General features: G+C 39.0%; 2 protein-coding genes across 4 annotated transcripts in view; both read right to left on the bottom strand.

Moving 5' to 3' along the window:
- Positions 1-94, bottom strand: part of LOC135625316 (mitochondrial phosphate carrier protein 3, mitochondrial-like) — an 8,198-nt gene extending 8,104 nt beyond the window's left edge. For both annotated transcript variants that reach the window (XR_010492018.1, XM_065129971.1), the window contains exon 1: positions 1-94. This exon is cut by the window's left edge and continues 146 nt beyond it. The gene's annotated coding sequence lies outside the window, so the exon portion shown is untranslated.
- Positions 95-223: 129 nt separating this feature from the next.
- On the bottom strand, positions 224-19,196 carry LOC135585434 (ultraviolet-B receptor UVR8-like). 2 transcript variants are annotated; one of them, XR_010492017.1, is made up of 16 exons: positions 18,838-19,196; positions 16,894-16,970; positions 13,699-13,777; positions 13,121-13,180; positions 11,680-11,781; positions 11,491-11,584; positions 11,046-11,088; positions 10,895-10,940; positions 10,755-10,801; positions 10,569-10,671; positions 9,409-9,463; positions 9,223-9,289; positions 9,100-9,136; positions 2,746-2,870; positions 1,098-1,177; positions 489-529 (listed from the first exon to the last, which is right to left on the bottom strand). XR_010492017.1 is itself a non-coding variant. In XM_065129970.1 (15 exons), the coding sequence occupies exons 1-15, from the start codon at positions 19,088-19,090 to the stop codon at positions 410-412; spliced, it is 1,263 nt and encodes a 420-aa protein (XP_064986042.1). In that variant the 5' UTR covers positions 19,091-19,191; the 3' UTR covers positions 224-409. The 2 variants fall into 2 exon arrangements, 1 of the variants encoding a protein (XP_064986042.1); XM_065129970.1 differs by lacking the exon at positions 2,746-2,870 and having other exon boundaries at positions 224-529; positions 18,838-19,191.
- Positions 19,197-19,226: the final 30 nt, after the last annotated feature.

Below are 19,226 nucleotides of genomic sequence, written 5' to 3'. Positions count from 1 at the left end.
AACACAGTATACTCTCCGAGGCAATTTAGCGAACATCTGGCGAGCAAACTATCGTCTTCATGGGCCGAGAACAGCTTTTCTCGACCTCACCAGGAAGATACTGGGAATTCAAGCACGAATTGAGAGAACAGAGTAAATCATGATGTTAAGATCCCTGCATTCACTCCATGATCAATGCAACAACAAACGAAGATTCATTCAGTAAAAACATGAAATCAAGGAATAAGTAAACGAAAGAAGCCTTCCTTTATTCGTTATTGTGTTTAATTGTATGACATACACACCTGCAGTTTTGAAAGAGAGCAAAGGAGAAAAAAATGAACTACAACATTATCATGTGAAGCTTGGCAGCTCACGTATGGGTAAAAGAACAAACATATCACAAGCACCCAGATAGCCCTGCTTTGATTTAATCGTACTCGAATAAACCGCCGGTATGGTTGAAACCGCAAGATACGTGCAAAGCCTTCACTCGCTGGTCGAAGTTTACCATCTTGGGGGCATTGCAGTCGTTGTCGTCTCCGTGGCCCTGCACATTCATCAGCAGTCTGAACTCCAGGAACCAAAACTAATGAATGAAGATATGCTGAAAACTGTGGTAGATTCTGCTATATATAAATTCCAAGGAACATCCGGTGTTGCAAGTGTCAGCCACACCAGACTAGACTATTTGAAATAAGAATTGAAGAACTTCTAGATCAATTTTTGGTTCAATAATGAAATAATAATAATCTCACTTCCACCGACAAATAGAATGTTTTAGGATACAATGTAAGTGATGATTATTGATTTAGAAATTCTAGCAGCTAGAACAGGAATACACACATTAATCTTATTGGGATCGCATCAAGAGTAGGAATCGATATTCTGAGGATATACAATTCAGGAAAAAAAGAAGAGACACTTTTATTGCTAGCCTTGGTAATTGCATTGATGCATGCATGCCATGGAGCAAGAGAAATGATACTTCTTCCATGATCGGCTAAAGTTTTCACAAACATCTAGCTTGAAAGCTAGATATATTATAAAACATGAACATATTAAGCTATATGTTTGTGATCGAGAGAATTCGGAGCATTTGATAAAATATAACTCACAAGTTGTCCTCCAGAAGAATGGCCATCCTCGAAAAATGTTCCATTAGCACCTCCCCAGCCCCAGGTAAAGATGTTGCCACCTTAACATTGACATTATAAAATGGTTATTATGCATAAAACAAAGCATTACAAATTTATCAAATTTGGTATAGACAAAAGAAGATTACAAATATAGCATATATTCTTAAAATTTGAACTATCCTACAACCTAGAAATGCACTAAAGTCCACCAAATTTGCTTCTCAAATTATATACCAACTTGTTTAAACAACATTAGAACAGGAGTTTAACACTAAGTATTGGGAGTACTTCATATTAGGTTACCATTTTATTATCGTAGCAATATGCAATGAAGCTTTTGTGGACCTTTGTATATTTCACCAACTTCAGGTTAATTTCTGTTGTGTGAGTTCTATAAAAGAGTACTTGCAATTCGACGGTGCCAATTTTAACAATAATAATTATGTAACATTATGCAATGATGTCAACTTAAGAGTTCCACTAACTGTATCCCTCATTCCAAATATCACATCATGCATGATTGTAGCTGTTTGTGCAAGCTTCCCTAAGTGTTTAATTAATTTTCTAATTTGGAGCCAAGTTCATCATAATATCATTTACAGTGTCACTAAACAAATACCTAAAACATGCTACTGTGCTTTCTTGGAAGGCCAAGTAACAGCGAGTTATCAGCTTAGAATTGCTAAACATGTATCCTGTTGTTAGCGATGCCCTGTATGATTCTTCTATAGAAGCTTTCATCAAAATAGATAGCCATGATGCAAATAAATGCTTAAACAACCTGATCTTCCATACCATCCGATATCATCTCGAACTAGATTCTCTCTAAGCATCAGATATCTTCTTGAACACCATTGCAGCATGCCAATTTTATGCTAAGATGTCTTCCTTGTTCACCAGGTACCAAATATTAACAATTAAGAATGGGCTGTTACTGCCTTCTGGTATTTAGTTGTATGCTGGAGGTGCTCCGAAATAGCAACACTTCTTTTCTACTAAAATGGTCGAGGTCAATTCTCCAACCATCATACACTTGGTGAGATGATGTAAGAAAACTACTTAAGAATGTTCCTCAAACTAGTTACAGGCAGTTTTTCACTTGTTTTGACAGGCACGTGTAGCACGAGGCAGAATCATGCTGAGCCATATCGTTCCAATGATATATCAACGCCAAGCATGCCAACAACATAAAACCCCTGTGCCATTGACTGAGACCTTTGCAAAAGTGAGGAGAAACCTTAAGACTCGAGCAAATTTGATGATCATGTAGGTTAACAATCAAAATAAGCTTCTGATTGGCATTTTAGCAGATATTCACTTCAAGATAACTGGACCCAAGCAAGATTCTATGAATGATGGTATTTGCTACAAGTACACTATTGATGGTTAAACATTAGGATTGTATTGCAATGGGATGATCGTTTGATAATTCTAAGACTTGGGATCTTCACAATAATATATACGATAGTGTACAACAATTATCCCATCAAAAGTATGAACTTCCTGAAAATATACATTACATGCATTTGCAGAAGAAACAGTTCCAAACCATAGACTTATCAGCTTCTAACAAGTACAATTTCTGAGAAGCAAAAAACAGAATACTTTGGAAGAAAAATAATCTTACGTGATGTTCACACAGAAAAATATGTTGGCCGTGTTGTCACGGACTTAGCTGGTTTTGCCTAAGTCGTGCGGCACCCTTGCGTATCCGTCCGCAAAGGTCAGCCTCCCCGAAACCTCCCATGGTCCCTTAGATCCCACAAAAGAGAGAATAGGACAAAGAAAAGGCCTCACTCAGGATCCACAAGCAAACATCTCCGAAAAACACTTTATAAACAATGCAAATTACAAACAGACTTTACAAGCTCTGAACAGTTGCACAACAAAGGGTAAAATGGTCCATTACAGACCGAAAATCACTCACACGTGTCCACATGACACAACCTTTATTTACAAGACTAAAGCGGCCACCAACCCAACTAAAATGGGACTATTAAGCATTCGGTCGTCCCTCTACATGCTGTACAAAGCATGAACATACCCAAAAGACACGGACATACATAAGCATTACATCAAACATCCTGTTTAGAAGTTTGTTCGTGACACTCTCCCCCACTTATTCCTTCGACGTCCTCGTCGAAGCCTTTGTCGACACTGCAACTCCTCGCCTCTGCTGAGTCTTCAATCTTCTGCTCCAGCTGCAATGCGTCTCTTGGCTCCCAGCTGCTCTCCGCTGCTGTTTTTGAGTAGTCAAACCTTTTGATCCGCCTTGCTGCTTCAACTCGCCAATGACTCTGACTCTAGTGTGGGGTTGGCTGAATTGTGTTGATCCCTGTTGATTCCTGCGGATCCTCCAGATGAAGGAAAAGACCATCCTTACTGCGCCAGTCTCTCAAATGCCTCATGCTGTTTGAACTGGGTGGATGCTTGTTGGAGCTTTTAACGAGCATCGTCTTGCAAACTTCTGAAGATTTGGGTCCTTCCTCCACAAAATTTACTCATTGACTCTTCTTTCATTTAGTTGTCACATCCAAGTAAGTTCGCATCACTTCCTCTTTCGATTGGCATTTCGTTGAGAAATGAAGCAGACAATCTACTCTCAGTAACACTGATCACCATTGGTGAGGATTTGACAACTATTGTCTTCCATTATCTTCGAAGGGTCTTTAAACTTATGCAGAGCTCCTCTGCTGGATAGATAAGAGATTGGGGTACTCGGTTTCGCCCATTCTCTTAAGGGTTGAGAAGGCAAAGGTTACTTGACTTCACCCGCCTCCTCGAGGTTGTACTCCATGCATCGAGCTAGTTACTAGCCTTCGCCTGCTCTTTGCTCACACTTCTGAAGCACTTGAAGTGTTTGCACTCCTTGCGTTGAGTTAGCTACTGTGATTCACCTTCTCAATGCCATTGAACTTCTGGAATGCAGGAAGTTTTCACCCCAACTTAGAGTAATTCTCTAATAGGTTTGGTTGCCTCTGGGATTGTACCGTCTTCTCCATCAACTCTGCCGCCTACTCCCCTGAGTAGCGAAGGTCCAGCACCGCGTACTGACTACTTCGTTCCTTGGTCGTGCACTCTTGCATGACCCGAAGTCCTTCACTTTCGGCTATCTTGATGAGAAACTCATTGACACCGGTCTTACGAAGTTCCTTGGCCTCTGCCCTTCAGCCTTGTCTTGGTACTTGGAGTTTGCCTCTGCATGCTCCACCTCCTCGGCCCCTTTCACGACCAAGCGCTCTCCCTCCATAAGAGCAAGGGATCAATGATTTTCACGGAAGTCCCACCTCTACGGTACCATGGCACTGCTATGCCCATGGCACTACTATCCGTCGACTCGCATCTGCATCCCTTTTCTTCACAATCAGTAGACATGCCTCTGTGGTACTCCTCCGAGTCCACCTCCATTCTAACTGATGCTTGATTTTGGGTAGCTAAGTCCCTCTGGACTCATCGTCGCTTCCTCGCCCCTGTCGACCCCCTGCTTCAACACCTCTGTGTTCTCCAAGCAGCACCCTTTGGTCGATGGAAAGACAGACTGCAACTCTCATGCACGGCCTCTGCCATCACGTTGTAGAGTTTGCACTGATTCTGTTCTCCTTAGCTTCCTTGGTAGCAACGTTCGCTTACTCGACCTTGTCCTCTGACTTGTCGGGCTCTCTTAAGCGAATATGAGCTCTGGAGCAGTCCAACTCTCCAGCTGCTTCAATCATACCGCTGTATGATCAAGTCCCTCCCATGGGATTCACTAGTACTTGCATTCGAACTTTTCCCTTGATGGAACACAACCCCTATATGCTGATGACCAAGGCTTTCATCCGATGCAAAATTCGATGCACGCATGGAAGACCCGCCTCTGCGGTACCATGGCCTTCACTCCTTGAATCCATAGCCCTTCCTGTCGTCGTGTTGTTCACCGAAGTGGAGCTCCCAGTAGCTCCCGATCATACTTCCGTATGATCCAGTCCCTCACGGGGCAAGGTTGTGTGAATCGCATTGCCACGAACTGTTCCACCACGATCCGCTGCACCATGTCGCCTCCTGGTGACATCTCTATTGCATTCTGATCCTTGTGGGATGAACTCGAATTGTGAACCCTTCATGTGTGGCCTCTACCAATACATCGCAGGTCTCTTCCACCTTCGATTTTGTTCGCTCCTTTGGCAATCGACCTTCATCCACCCACTCTTGGGTCACACCACGATGAAGCACCGCTCTAGGACAGTCCGTCGCCTAGTAGCTCCCAAAGTCCCCCGACTTCGCTGCAATTAGTGCACCATTGTCTGGATCCTGGGCCTCTGCTAGTCATAGGTGCCCAGCAAGCCAATCACGTGAGTGATGGCACGTGTGACTTGATACAGAATCTTTTTGCTTATTATATTTTGGCGTATATCACTTTATAACTATTGCATAAATGCATATATATATTGTGATGTCCTTGGATTTGTGCAATGGGAATCGGATCGTGATGAGATCACGATAATGAGATCGATTCACCTTTAAACACATATCCTAAATAATCCCGGTCATAGGTTACTCGAGAGGGACATCGTGATAACCGGATAGACTGGTGTGCTGTATACCCGTCCATATGATGGATGCAGTTGGTCTCATAGCTGCTCGTGTAGGGACACTAGGGATACAGTACAGGTGCTCATTGGAGAATGAGTTCACTGATTGATCTGCTTACGGAATGCTGGATGGTTGATGATGCCTTATTGTCAGACAACGATTCTGTAGTCCTAGTGGTGTATCTGGTCCTTAGACTTGAGACACCAAGGATGTCCTATATGAGTGCTCCACTCTTTGATACCAGACTTATAGGTTTGGCTGTCCCAGATCTAGTACAGCTGGTCATTGGGAGTGGTAGTCGACCTTACGAGGGCTATTGAGTGTCGATAGAGGATCATCCACTCTCGGCGTCATGAGAGGAATATCCCATGTGTTCTTGCTCAGACAAATCCCTGGCCAGGGTCATTCGGGTTGAGAGAGAGAGAGTTCTCCGGGAGAATCCGATTAGAGCGAGACTCGAGTAGAAACCGTATGGGTCTGACAACACCATGCTCGATATACGGTCTCTGGGATATTAGATGGATGAGGGACTATAGGTACATGGTAACTGAGGACAGACAGGCCCAATGGATTGGATTCCCCTGTATCGTCTGGGGACTACGGCGTAGTGGCCTAGTACGTCCGTAGTCGATGAGTCGAGTGAATTATTACAGAGATAATAATTCACTGAGTTAGAAGGAGTTCTGACAGGTATGACTCACGGCCAGCTCGATATTGGGCCTAGAGGGTCACACACATATGGTAGGCATTGCGATGAGTAGAGGTTCGGATATGAGATATCCCACGGAGCCCTTGTCTTATTAGATGCAGATCCAATACCCACTAGGGAAGGACCCATTAGGGTTTGACACGGGATCTCTATAAATAGGAGGGATTCATAGCCTCATAGGCAAGAGTCTTTGCTTGCCTTTCCTATTCTCCTCTCCCTCTCCACCTCAGAGGCCTGGAGTTTTGAGGAGGGTCATCGCAACCCTGCTGTGTGGATCACCGCTAGAGAGGAGGACGCTTGACCTCCTTCACCCTCTCCTAAGGATCTGCAAGGAAACAGGGATATACGATCTCCCTAGGTAATACAATCTCTATACGCAGTTTTGTGTTTTGCGGATTTTGCGCACCAATCTTCGCACGACGACGAACATCTTTTTGGGAATCGGGGATTTTTGTTTTCTTGTTCTTCCGTTGCGCATATGATGTCGCCCCCTTGATTTCCCAACAGCCTCTACCCCTACCAGCACAATCTTCGCTGCGCACCGCCTCCTTTATAGCAACTTGAATGACAACATTGTGACATATTCTTCAAGAGTACCCGTCTCTACGTCCTCTTGTCCCGTGCTAAGGCCTTCTGAACCCAACTTTGCTTCCGCAAATTGAGTCGCCTTAGTTCCTCCATCAAATGCTCCTCCGAGATAAAGTACATGTGCCCAGAAGCTCCCTTCGTCTTTGGCACCATGCAAGATGAGTCTGCTCCGTCAGAATGAATGACCCATGGAACAACATGATCCTGCTCTTGCCTCTGCAAGAGTTCATGTCCTTGACCTCTGTCCAAGGAAAGCACTATGCCTGTGGTCCATGTTCCATCTTCTATGCTAGCTCCCTTCATGCAGCTTGGGTACTTCGCCAAGTTACACCCAAGTTGCTCCGCTCCTCGTTTTTGCATTGAGTTGATGGTGGCCCTCGCGCCCACCATTCCACGGGTCAGCCCTCCCTTGAGTCCGATCTCCGTATCGACTCCAAGTGTGCCTTCATTTGTGTTGCCTTGGGTCACTCCCCCACTTGATCTCGCAATGCATCCACCAATGCATTCTCTCAAGCGAGATCATGCGACGACTCCTCGCCGCTTGCTCAGTCCATTGAGCTTCGTGGAGTTGTTGTTTGTTGAGGTACTCCTCCTCAACTTGTGAGGTCCGTCCCACATGATTCTCCCTCTGGAGAGTCAGGACTTATCCCTCCTGGATAACTGTCCCATTGGAGCAACATCTCTCTTCGTTTCGGAGACCACCATCCCCTTGGACTACTCCGATCTGCTGAACAAACTGTGCATTGTTCTGCCTCCTGCAAACACACTTGCTAGATTGCGACTCCACGTCAATACAGCCCCCGCTGCACCCCTCAAGGCCTAGCAACATGCTGAACTAGTTGCACCCTTCAGCCTCCTACGGACGTATCCTTCACATGCCGAAGAGAAAGTTTCAATGCTCCATAGCGCCAAGTTTCGATCGCCTTGGGATGGCCACAAACATTCCGTCGTCCGCATACAAGCCCATGTATGAGTATCAAATTCTTCGAGCTAGCAATTCCCCTCACCTCTGTGAGCTTTGCATAACTCTTTTGGTCGTTGAGCAACCATTCCACCTTGCATGGTCTCATCTTTTACCAAGCGCCTCGCTTGCCTTGAGCACCATCAAGTATAGTTGTCAACGTTGAGCCGTAGCTCAAACTCAACCATCCCAACCTTTGTGCGCTTCACATTCTTCCAAGCTTGTCTGTTCTCATGGTGCCTCTTGCGCGAAGGGTTGGCCATTCCTCTGAATGCCAATCTCAGATGCCCGCTCCTCCGAGCGACTCCTTTTCCCTACATCTCCATGCCCATTTTCCCCCAAACAGTCGCGCGTGTGCTGACTGCCCTCAACGCAGCCCCGCTAGGTCCCCCACGTTTGCATGCTAAGTGTTTCTATGAGTGCTTGTCCCGCTTTGATACCATCTGTCACGGACTTAGCTGGTTTTGCCTAAGTCGTGCGGCACCCTTGCGTGTCCGTCCGCAAAGGTTAGCCTCCCCGAAGCCTCCCATGGTCCCTTAGATCCCACAAAAGAGAGAACAAGACAGAGAAAAGGCCTCACTCGAGATCCACAAGCAAACATCTCCGAAAAACACTTTATAGACAATGCAAATTACAAACAGACTTTACAAGCTCTGAACAGTTGCATAACAAAGGGTAAAATGGTCCATTACAAACCGAAAATCACTCACACGTGTCCACATGACACAACATTTATTTACAAGACTAAAGCGGCCACCAACCCAACTAAAATGGGACTATTAAGCCTTCGGTCGTCCCTCTACATGCTATACAAAGCATGAACACACCCAAAAGACACGGACATACATAAGCATTACATCAAACATCCTGTTTAGAAATTTGTCCGTGACAGTGTAGTGTACAATTAAGCACATGATGATTATCGACAACAATTATGCCAATAATAAAAAACTGAAAACAAACCCAATCTCTAAAAAAATAATAAAAACTAAAATCTGAGAAATGAAAATAGAGTTGCTATTCCAGAACATAAATCATAACACAATTAGATAAGCCCAACATTGCACAGGAACACAAAAGAATGTATGAATAATGAAGAGTTTGCATGTTTTTATTGAGTTAATTTTTAATCAATAAAGGCAAAATCTTACCAGAAATCACAGCTGTATGCTTCCAACCACAAGCTACCTGCACATTTCTTAAAGAAAACTTTAGAGTAAAGCATTTAGAAACATATCTAGTGGATGATGCAGAAAACACCAGAAAATTATGACCTTAGATATAGGAGACTTAAGAAAAGAGCTTTGAACAATTTCTGGATTGCAGATCATCTCTGTGCATCTGAGTTCAAAATGAGGATTATTAGCACCATGTAAAACCAGAAATATCAACTATATATGACAAACGAATTGAAAAAGAAATCTACAACTTGAGGAGTGCAATGAGAAGTTATTTGATACCCTAGGCCGAGGCAACCATTCTCATTTGAACCCCATGTGTATAACTCTCCTCCACCTGCATGTGATAAGGATTGATGTAACTCCATAACGTTAAGTATTTTTTACAAGAGAACATCACAGTTTTCATTTGCATTTCATTATCCAGTTAGGAACTGAACAGATGTTTAAGAACAATTAAGGCACACCAACTGTATTCAAGAACCGTCCAAAATAGAAACACATCAAGATAGGTAAACTAGAAAATCATTATATTATTCACAAGCAAACAGCAATAACTTCAAAGCAGTTCTGGATCCAAAGTCATGACGCAAAAGGGCTCAAAACCTTTCCCAACTAAAAGAAAAAAAAAAAGAAACAAGAAAAAGAAAGACACTATGAATCATGAAATGAATACAGATATAAGATATCATTAAAATGCTATCTGGCTATCCTGCACAAAATTTGGAAAATAAAAGGATCCAGTAAGACACAAATACAGTGAAAAAATTTATATAAGAATTATGTACAAGAAGAATTAACATTTTATTTCAGATATTATAATATGTAGTCATGGAACATGACAAATAATAGGCAATTAATAAGCAACACTAATTCATCTCTGTTTAATTCATCACAATAACATAATCCACGACTGAGTATGTAAGTAACAAGAACTTATGATGACAAACGTAAGATAGACTTATCATCTCTGTTTAATTAAACAAAACTCTAAAGACAACTACAACATAGCTAAAATCACATACCTGTGAAATCCATCATCAAAAGACCATATTCAAATAAACAAAGTCCTGATGGAAACTATTCCTGAACTATCCCATAAGTATTCGACTTTGTGATAAATTTAAATATCAAACACTTAAATGAAGTGTCTTAAAGATCAATGACGGAAAAAATATCAATATAACTGACTCCAAATTGTGTTATGTTGTTGTTTTCAACAACACTCTAAACAAAATGTTCAACACAAATATGAGAAGCAAACAACAAAACTTGTGACATATTAATCAAATGGACTTATCAATAGGCTAATCTGTGATATTATTTTACTATTTTAGACATAATGTAGCAACATGTGCACCAAAATATTCAGGATTTGAATCTCCAAGCTGAAAACCAATGAACAACCAGAAGCCAATTTGGGAGTTGATTGAAGACATTACTTGTCACAATGCAAGTATGGTAACCACCACAGGCAACTTCTTCAGAATCTGGGATTTCCTGAACAACAGTTGGAGTCCGGATGTTCTTTCCTTCTCCAATCTCCTGAAGTTACAGAGAAATGAATTTGTTAGCTACTTGAACCAAAATGATAATGTATGATCATACTTATTGGTGATGATAGATACCAGCTTATTTGTGGACCTTTCACCAAATATGAAGACAGAGCCTTTTTCTGCTTATTAGTAACACAGAACAAGAAAATTACATTCAAACAAAGATATGCACCTTCAACGATTATCAGATAAGTAATATATTATGAGCATACCATCAATGCAAGCTGAATGCAACATTCCTGCAGCAACTGTCTTGATCTATAAACACATGTATGTAGTCAAAAGATTACCCAAGACCAACCGTCCAAAAGAATCCAATAAAAAGAATTTAAAAGAAAATGCATGTCATACAAACAAAAGTACCTTGACCCCTTCCAAGCTTTTGATTAGCCTTGGAGTATATTCACTGCATAAATGGATCTTTAAGTATGATTCTGTACGATAAGAAAAATTGTTATCCTTATTGATAAAAAAAATATTATGATATGTTTTAAGAAATATGTTGTATGTAATCGTTAATAAATAAATATTGTGGCAAGTCATTATTCAAAAGATAAAAGCATCCAAACAAGCCACTTCTAGATCATAGATGAAAAATAAGAATGCACCTCAAACACCAAGGAAGCAGCCCCAATGGAAGTTCTGATGCAGCATCCAATCTTTCAATTTATTATTTTATATGACAATGAGACATCCTTAGCAAGATCTTAAGTAACATGTGTGCAAAATGTGTTTAATTAACAAATCCAAATTATATTCCTGCTACTGTAATATATGTGTTTAATTAAAATGTTCATAGATCTCAAACCTTGAGCTCACAGAGAAGCCAAATAGGCTAGACTTATGACCATGACCAAGTCTACCAGAATCACCTGCTCCCCAACTTAAGGCATCACCAACATCTGTAAAGGAGGATATGCATTAGAAAATCTACCTCAATTGACAATAGTCTTAACTGCTAAAAAAAAGTCATATGTATCTTTATACTTTTTTCAACCTGTTATAGCAATTGAGTGCTCTGAACCCAGTGCAACCATCTTAATGTTGATCCCAACCAAGAAATCAACTCTTGTAGGGAGATAAACTATGCTCTTTGTACCTATAACAAATACTAAGACCGATTATTCATTCCCAATACAATTTAAGATCATTGAAAGAATTTTAAATTGTTAAATTAAGCTATGTGCAGAGGTCATCTATAGGTTAGATCAAGTAAAATGTGTAATCAAATAGTAGTTTTTTCCAATCAGTAAATAAGTGCTTCTAAAAAACCCCAAGATAAATATGAACAATCTTGGCAGTGGAGAAAAGGTCAGATATGCAATGAAAGCAATTCCAAACAACTGAGGTTGCATTTTTAGAGATTAAAAACAACACCAACACGAGAAAAAGGAAAAGCTGTAGCTAGGATAAACAATTAAACATACAAGAAAAAAAAGGCTTCATCAAGGAAACTAATAACAGAAGGAAGTCAGATGCAGAAAAAAAAAAAATGGAAATAAGAACCAAACATACAAAGTTGATGCACTAAGTGAATTGATCAATGGTAACACTAAAGGAAAATGGAAAAATCTTACTACAGGATATTGCATTTGCTTTTAAAAGATACAGTAACAATTTGATCAAAACTTCAAATACAAAAAAAATATATAGGTAAAGAACAGACAGATAATCCTTAAGTAAACAATTCTGTAGAAAGACTCTAGATATGCAATAGGTGCCTATCATGGAGATACAAGAAACCTCAAAGCATGAAGCATTGGTGGAAATATTTACAACAAAAAGATTGATATAATGCTAAAATATTAAAAATAAACATTTCCTTCTAAAACAAGAACTAATTACATATAGCTACCACAAAAAGTTGGGACACCACAGCTTGTCGCCGACAATGTTATTATTGTACCATAGGGAACTTACGGAAAGATTGAAAGGAAAGAAGCAGAAAGAAAACAAAACAACTTGAAACATTGAAATTTTGTCTAGAGAAATCTCTTTCGGTATGGTTTTAATTCATCTGCATGGTTAGTGCTGACAATATGCTTGTACGATATGGCCAAATCTCTTCCACATAAGATTCATGTCAACTAGCACAAAACAATACTGACAGCAGATTTCTCTAACAGCATAATGTAATCATTATAAGACAAGGAAAAAAATTAGCCAAAACAAAAAAAGCATGCATTCATCAGCTCTAATTTTTACAATAAGTTTGTAATGATCTTAAAGGTCAGGTTTTTATTACTTCAAAAGAAATTACAGATGCAGATGCGAAGAATAATAAAATTTGCTAACGAGCGTGACAAATAAGCAAGCATGAAGCAGATATGTGTTGACGTTGGTGCATTATTACCAAATGAAAATTGAGAGTGATAGAACTCAAAAAAAGAAAGCTCTGCCAACTAATAGCACACTAAATAAAAGTAATAGAACATTACTTTTTCCAAGACCAAGCTGCCCACTTGAATTGTTGCCCCAAATGAAAAGTTCTCCATCCGCTAACACAAAACAAACAAAAAAAGCAAGAGTACAGTTAGATGCCCCATAGGGGATGAACAAGAGCACTCCAGGAAACTGATCCATCAAATGAAAAGCATGAGCAAAAACATATAATTTAAGGATTTAAATACTGGTCCAAGACTGGTTTTGGTAGCTATAAAGACAGGTAAGAAATGTCATATTGGGTTTGTACCACTAGATACCAGCAATGAATATAGCAAAAAAAATGAATATTGTACGGTTTCCAAGCTATATATCTTCAAATTGATATCAGATAAGGTTGCCAAACACTACTGGCTACATACTAGTCCGATCAATATTTATATCCTTAATACAATCTTCTAAATATTGGATAAATAAATTGACCTAAAATTTAAAATATCGCTGCCATCCAATAATGCATCATAATTAAAAATATATATAATGTTGCTCTGTATTTATCTTAGAAGGAAGGCTCCCAAAAGAAATTTAATTAAATGAAGGCAAGGAAGTTTGCAGGATCCATTTGTTTTCTCACCAGTAACAGCAGCCGAATGATGGTAGCCAGCTGAAATTTGTCTAATGTTCTCAGGTAATCCAGAAACTTCAGCTGGCTCCTGCACAAATGATGTTTGTCTTAAAATCAGATTAAGATCTCTTTGTTTCTATATAATTCAAACTTCATGTCCAGAAAATTAGTAGTGGAAGTACAAATATGAAGTATTTACTAATATTTTCAATATACTTCCTTTTCAACAGATATTAAACTCAACAACACAGACTAAAAAACTTGTTTTGCATTGATGTCTTTAATTTTTCAAAGGAATATCACAGCAAATTCAACCAACATGGGTATTGCATAAATACAGAGTATAAATTAATAGAATTTTAGACTAGCCAACTATTCAGTAATCGATACACCTAAGAATGATGAAGAGTATTATACCTTTTTAGTAGGACAAGTTAATGGACAAGTTATGCTTTTTTGGCCAATTATTATAGATTTATTCGTAAAATTAGAGCTAATGAAGTGAAATACACATAAAAGAAGATGAAAATAGCTAAAAGACGCATTAAAAAAGATAAAATAAGGTAGGAGTGTGGGGCTTTATGGTATCTCTATTGAGGTCTAAAAAAGTTTGGGGACAAAAGAGTAGCTTGGTTATCTAGTTTATTTAACAAAACTATGAGATTTGGAAGGATGCTTGATGAATGGAGAAGGAGTTTTTTAGTATCAATTTACAAAAATAAGGATGACATACAAAATTATTCAAATTATAGAAGAATTAAAATCATGTCATACCATGAAACTTTGGGAAAGAATTATTGAAAGTAAGATAAGCCTTGAAACAAATATTTCTAAAAATCAATTTGGTTTATGCCTAGAAGATCAACCATAAAAGCTATTTATTTATTAAAGCAATTAATGGAAAAGTATAGGGAGAAAAAGAAATATTTACATATGGATTTTATTGACTTAAAGAAAGCTTATAATAGAGTTCCTAGAGATTTATTATGATGGGTTTTAGAAAAGAAAGGTGTATCCACTAATTATATTGACGTTATTAAAGATATGTATGATAATATAGCCATTAGTGTTAGAACTCTAAAAAGTGTGTGTAGCAAGTTTCCAAATAGCATAGGATTACATCAAGAATCTACATTAAATCCCTGTCTTTTCACATTGATAATGGATTAATTTTCTGATGATATTGTCTTAATTAATGAGCCTAAGTGAAATTAATTATAAACTCGAGTTATAGAGGCAAAAGCCTTAGAAACTAAATGTTTTAGATTAAGTAGGATTAAAATTGTATATATAAAATGCAATCTTAGTGTTTCTAGAAATAGACAAAAAAATATAGTTAAGTTGGACGAATAAAAAATCTTTTTAAGTAAAAGCTTTTAAGTACTTTGGATCAATTTTTCAATAAGACGGAGGGATTGACGAAAATATTATTTATAGAGTAAAAACATGATGATTACCTGGACAGATAGGAAAAGAAATACTCTTATCCGTGAACAACTAGGTATCGTTTCGATAGAAGATAAGATGAAAGAAAATCATTTAAGATGGTATGAGTATATGTTTGGGAGACCTCCAGATGCGTTAGTCAGAAGAGACGAAATGATTAATATTAATGGTACGTGGAAAGGTAGAGGAAGACCTAAAAAGACTTTAATAAAAACTATAAATAAAGATTTACATAACTAAACATATGACCTTTTACATATTTTAGTGGCGGCAAAAGATCCATATAACCGACTCCATGTAGTTGAGACTTACGACTTTGTTATTACTGTTATATAAGTTAATGGTCACTTTAAGACAAAAGTGTAAATTACATCAGATAATGTATGCATTTTTTTTTTTAAGATCTTGAGTTGGAAACACATAACAAGGTGCATGTCAATATACCCTTTTACATTTAATTTGTGTCAATTGACATGTAACATAAGAACAAATTATCAGAAAACTAAGCCTGGCAAATTGTTTGGTGTAACTACAAGCATGTTAGACTTAGATGAACTTCCCCTCTATAGTGAAATTTATAATTTTTAGTAACCATTGTTCTCGCACATCTTCCTTCAAAAATATTGGCTTGCGTTGTGGTTCTTATCAGAGTTTCTAATTTTGAATAATACTGCTCGGTACGGGTAGTACATATCGGTCTGACAATATACCGATACGCGGACCACGCGTTATCGAGCGGAATGCTCAATATCATCTGATATGGGAGTATATCGGATGGTAATGGTCGAAATTTCGATCGTTACCGCCCGACACAGCTCGATAACGATCGATTTTGACCGTTACCGAACTGTAACAGTGCTCAAATGGTCAAAATGACCGTTGGAGCCATTTCTTATGGGTTTTTAAACTCATTTTCTCCCGTATTTCACTCTCACACTCTCTTAAACTATCTCAAACTAATTTTTTCTCACATTTACACTCTCATAAACTCCACAAAGCAACGATTTGTGAATTGACAATTCAAATGATTTTTATGTAGATATTTCAATATTTACAGAAGAGCAATCCGTAACGGATCGAAATACGAATCTTGCACAAGGCTATTCCTCAAAGTCCGAAAAAGATATGTGATACTATTCTTACCTAATTTACATTGGTTTTGCTAAACTTATACTATTATTATATTTATTTCTAACTTAAAAACCCTATCCTAACTTTTTTTTTCCAGATATTTTCGGAGGATTTTATGCCTAAATTAGGTATACCACTCGGTACACAGTACCGTACAGTACCAAGCGAAGCTCGAAATTCTGGTACAGTACGGAACGAAATTTCAATCCTTGGTTCATACAAAAAGGAAGGAGTATTCCTGCTATACCCGTTTCTACCATGCACAAATAGACCGAGTAAAGACACCAGAAATTTAAAGTGCGTCCATTAGACTATATTGTGATCAACTTAGAAGTGATTCCTAAATACCCATATCATGGTTTTCTTTACCGGTCCATACCGATGTACTGACTAGCTATAAGTATGGTACGTACTGAGTTGTATCAAGCCATACCGACACATGATACATAAGAACATACCGATGTACCGCCTATACCGGTCCCTTATCGGACCAAAATATGTATTGCTTGGACTGAGTGATACGCTGCAGTACAATGAACCTTGACCCAGATAAAACCATGTCAACAATTACATTTAGAGATAATTAAAAATGATCATAATTTAAAGTAATCAGAAAGAACAGCTTACTAGTGCAAAAGGTGTTGCAGATGATCTACCTAACTGCCCGAAGTTGTTCAGTCCAGAAGCATAAACACGACCACATTCTGTTCAACAGAGGGAAAAATACTCAAAAACATCAGAATGGCAACAAACATCTCTGCAGGGTGTGCAATAATCATGTTCATAGAAGTCAGGCAGATACACAGAAGAACAGTTAAGGAAAGACGAGGAGAGCATGACACTGAAGCACATAATTACATTCAACCATGAAAATACTCAATGTGAATAAAGCAGATTAAGAGATCAATCCCTGCATTTAGCATCTAGTCTTACGAGGTCGATGTACAACAGCAGATCCATTTGATTATCTGCTGTCCATCTAAAAATACAGCTGTTATACAAATTATCTTTCTAGGCCCATAAAAAATTGATATATGATGGGTGAAATTTGAAGCTAAAGACACTTTAGATGCTAATATGTCAAATTATTGGTGGAGCATCCATTCACAAATTATTATATAATAATTCCCACATTATTCTTGAGGAAAATTAGTTCATATTACTTTGGGGACCAAAATTTAGACATTATAATTAAGGAAATCAATATACACTGCTATAATTTCAGCTGGCATATTTTTGCAGGTTCATACTGTGTTGAAGCACGCCAAAATCCATTCCTTGTACGAACAGCTCATAAGTTAACAGCAAATACAAGATGATAATGTATTTAAAATGTCATTACCTTGAAAAAGTGATGGCATTTCCCATGGTTCGCATTACCAGTCCGTACCGGTGTACCGACTAGCTGTCAATATGGTACGTACCAAGCGGTACCAAGCTGTATCGAGCAAATCGACACATGGTACTCTGGTATATATTGATGTACCGTCCATATCGATCCTCTATCGAACCGGTACATACTGTCCGTACCCAATGATATGCTTCGGTACATCAAACCATAGCATTTCCTTATTTCCAGTTGCCTATCCCATATGGTTTAAAATATTCATTTTAATATATCATTTATCTTCAGAAGCTATTCTAATCCAAATTCTGTCTGAAAAGAAATATTTATCTGCACATTAACTGAACTTCCATTTTCATGCCTAGTTCAAATACCCTCACATCTTCTGCCAATTTATTCTCAAGAAGTTATCAGTAACCCCGAATCATTCTTTGGTCACAAGCATGCATTCGGTGCAATGACACATACTCCCAGATCCCTTTAGCCATATCTAATCCCCCTACATTTCCTGCTCTTACCCTTTGAACCTCATGGTTTTCAACATGTTATCCAAATTCCAAATATCAGTGTTAGACACTGTTGTTTTTTCAGACAAATAGAAAAGAAGTGATAACAAAATGGAAATACAGGAAAAGAAGATGGACTTCTACAAAAGGATTTTCATTCTTTTCCCTGTTAAAACTCAAGAATGATCCAAGAAGCAAATCTTGATCCAACACATGATTTTTTTTTCTTCTTATTGCTGACCACCGCGAACGAAGACTCTTTGACGTCATAATGGTGCTTTGTGTTCGAAAGACAAGAAGAGAACATTACTTGATCTCTCGAATCTAAAACTCTGTGCCTAAGTTTCTTAAAAAAGGAAAGGAGAAAAAAAAACAAATCTTGGAAGAAGAATCAAGAATGCATTTTTCTTGTTGAAACTCAAGAATGACCCAAGGGACAGATCTTGATCGGACACATGAATTGCATTTCTTCTTATTTCTCATCACCGCGAACGAAGACTCGTTGACGTCATAACGGTGCTTTGTGTTCGAGAGACAAAAGAGAAAATTACTTGATATTTCGAATTTCAAACTCTACATCTAAATTTCTTCGGAAGGGGAAGAAAAAAATAGAAAACCTAATCACGGATGAAGAATTAAGAATGCGCCTTTTTATCGAAATTGCCGCTTTCCGTTCCCGAAGGAAACATAAAAGAACAAATTTTAGAGATAAACAAGTACCAGTCAAGAAGAGGGTGTGCGCGCCGCCACAGGCGATCGACACCGGGGGATCATCATCGAAGAACGGACAAACCGTGGGCTTCCATCGGGACTCCAACCCGCCGAGCCCTAACCTTCCGTAGTCCCCGTTCCCCCAGAGAGCGGCGAACCTCCGCGGCGCCTCTCCGGAGAACCGCCTCGAGGGGCTCAAGAAAAGAGGCGGCTTCCCTCCGCAAGCGCGCAGAAGAGCCCTCCTCCACAAAGCAGACGCCATGAGAGAGAACACTCGAGGATTGCTGCCGGGCACAGAATGGAGGCGCGAGTTGATGCGGCTGTTGGCTTGCGACTAGGACGCTTTCATTGCGTATGGCATGACGTCATCAAACGGGACGGTAAAGTATAACCATTTC

The sequence above is a fragment of the Musa acuminata genome, chromosome BXJ2-10 (assembly GCF_036884655.1).
Source record: "Musa acuminata AAA Group cultivar baxijiao chromosome BXJ2-10, Cavendish_Baxijiao_AAA, whole genome shotgun sequence".
In the NCBI taxonomy this organism is placed as follows: Eukaryota; Viridiplantae; Streptophyta; class Magnoliopsida; order Zingiberales; family Musaceae; genus Musa; species Musa acuminata.
Note: the sequence above shows the minus strand (reverse complement) of the source record. Positions and strands in the feature narration are given on the sequence as shown.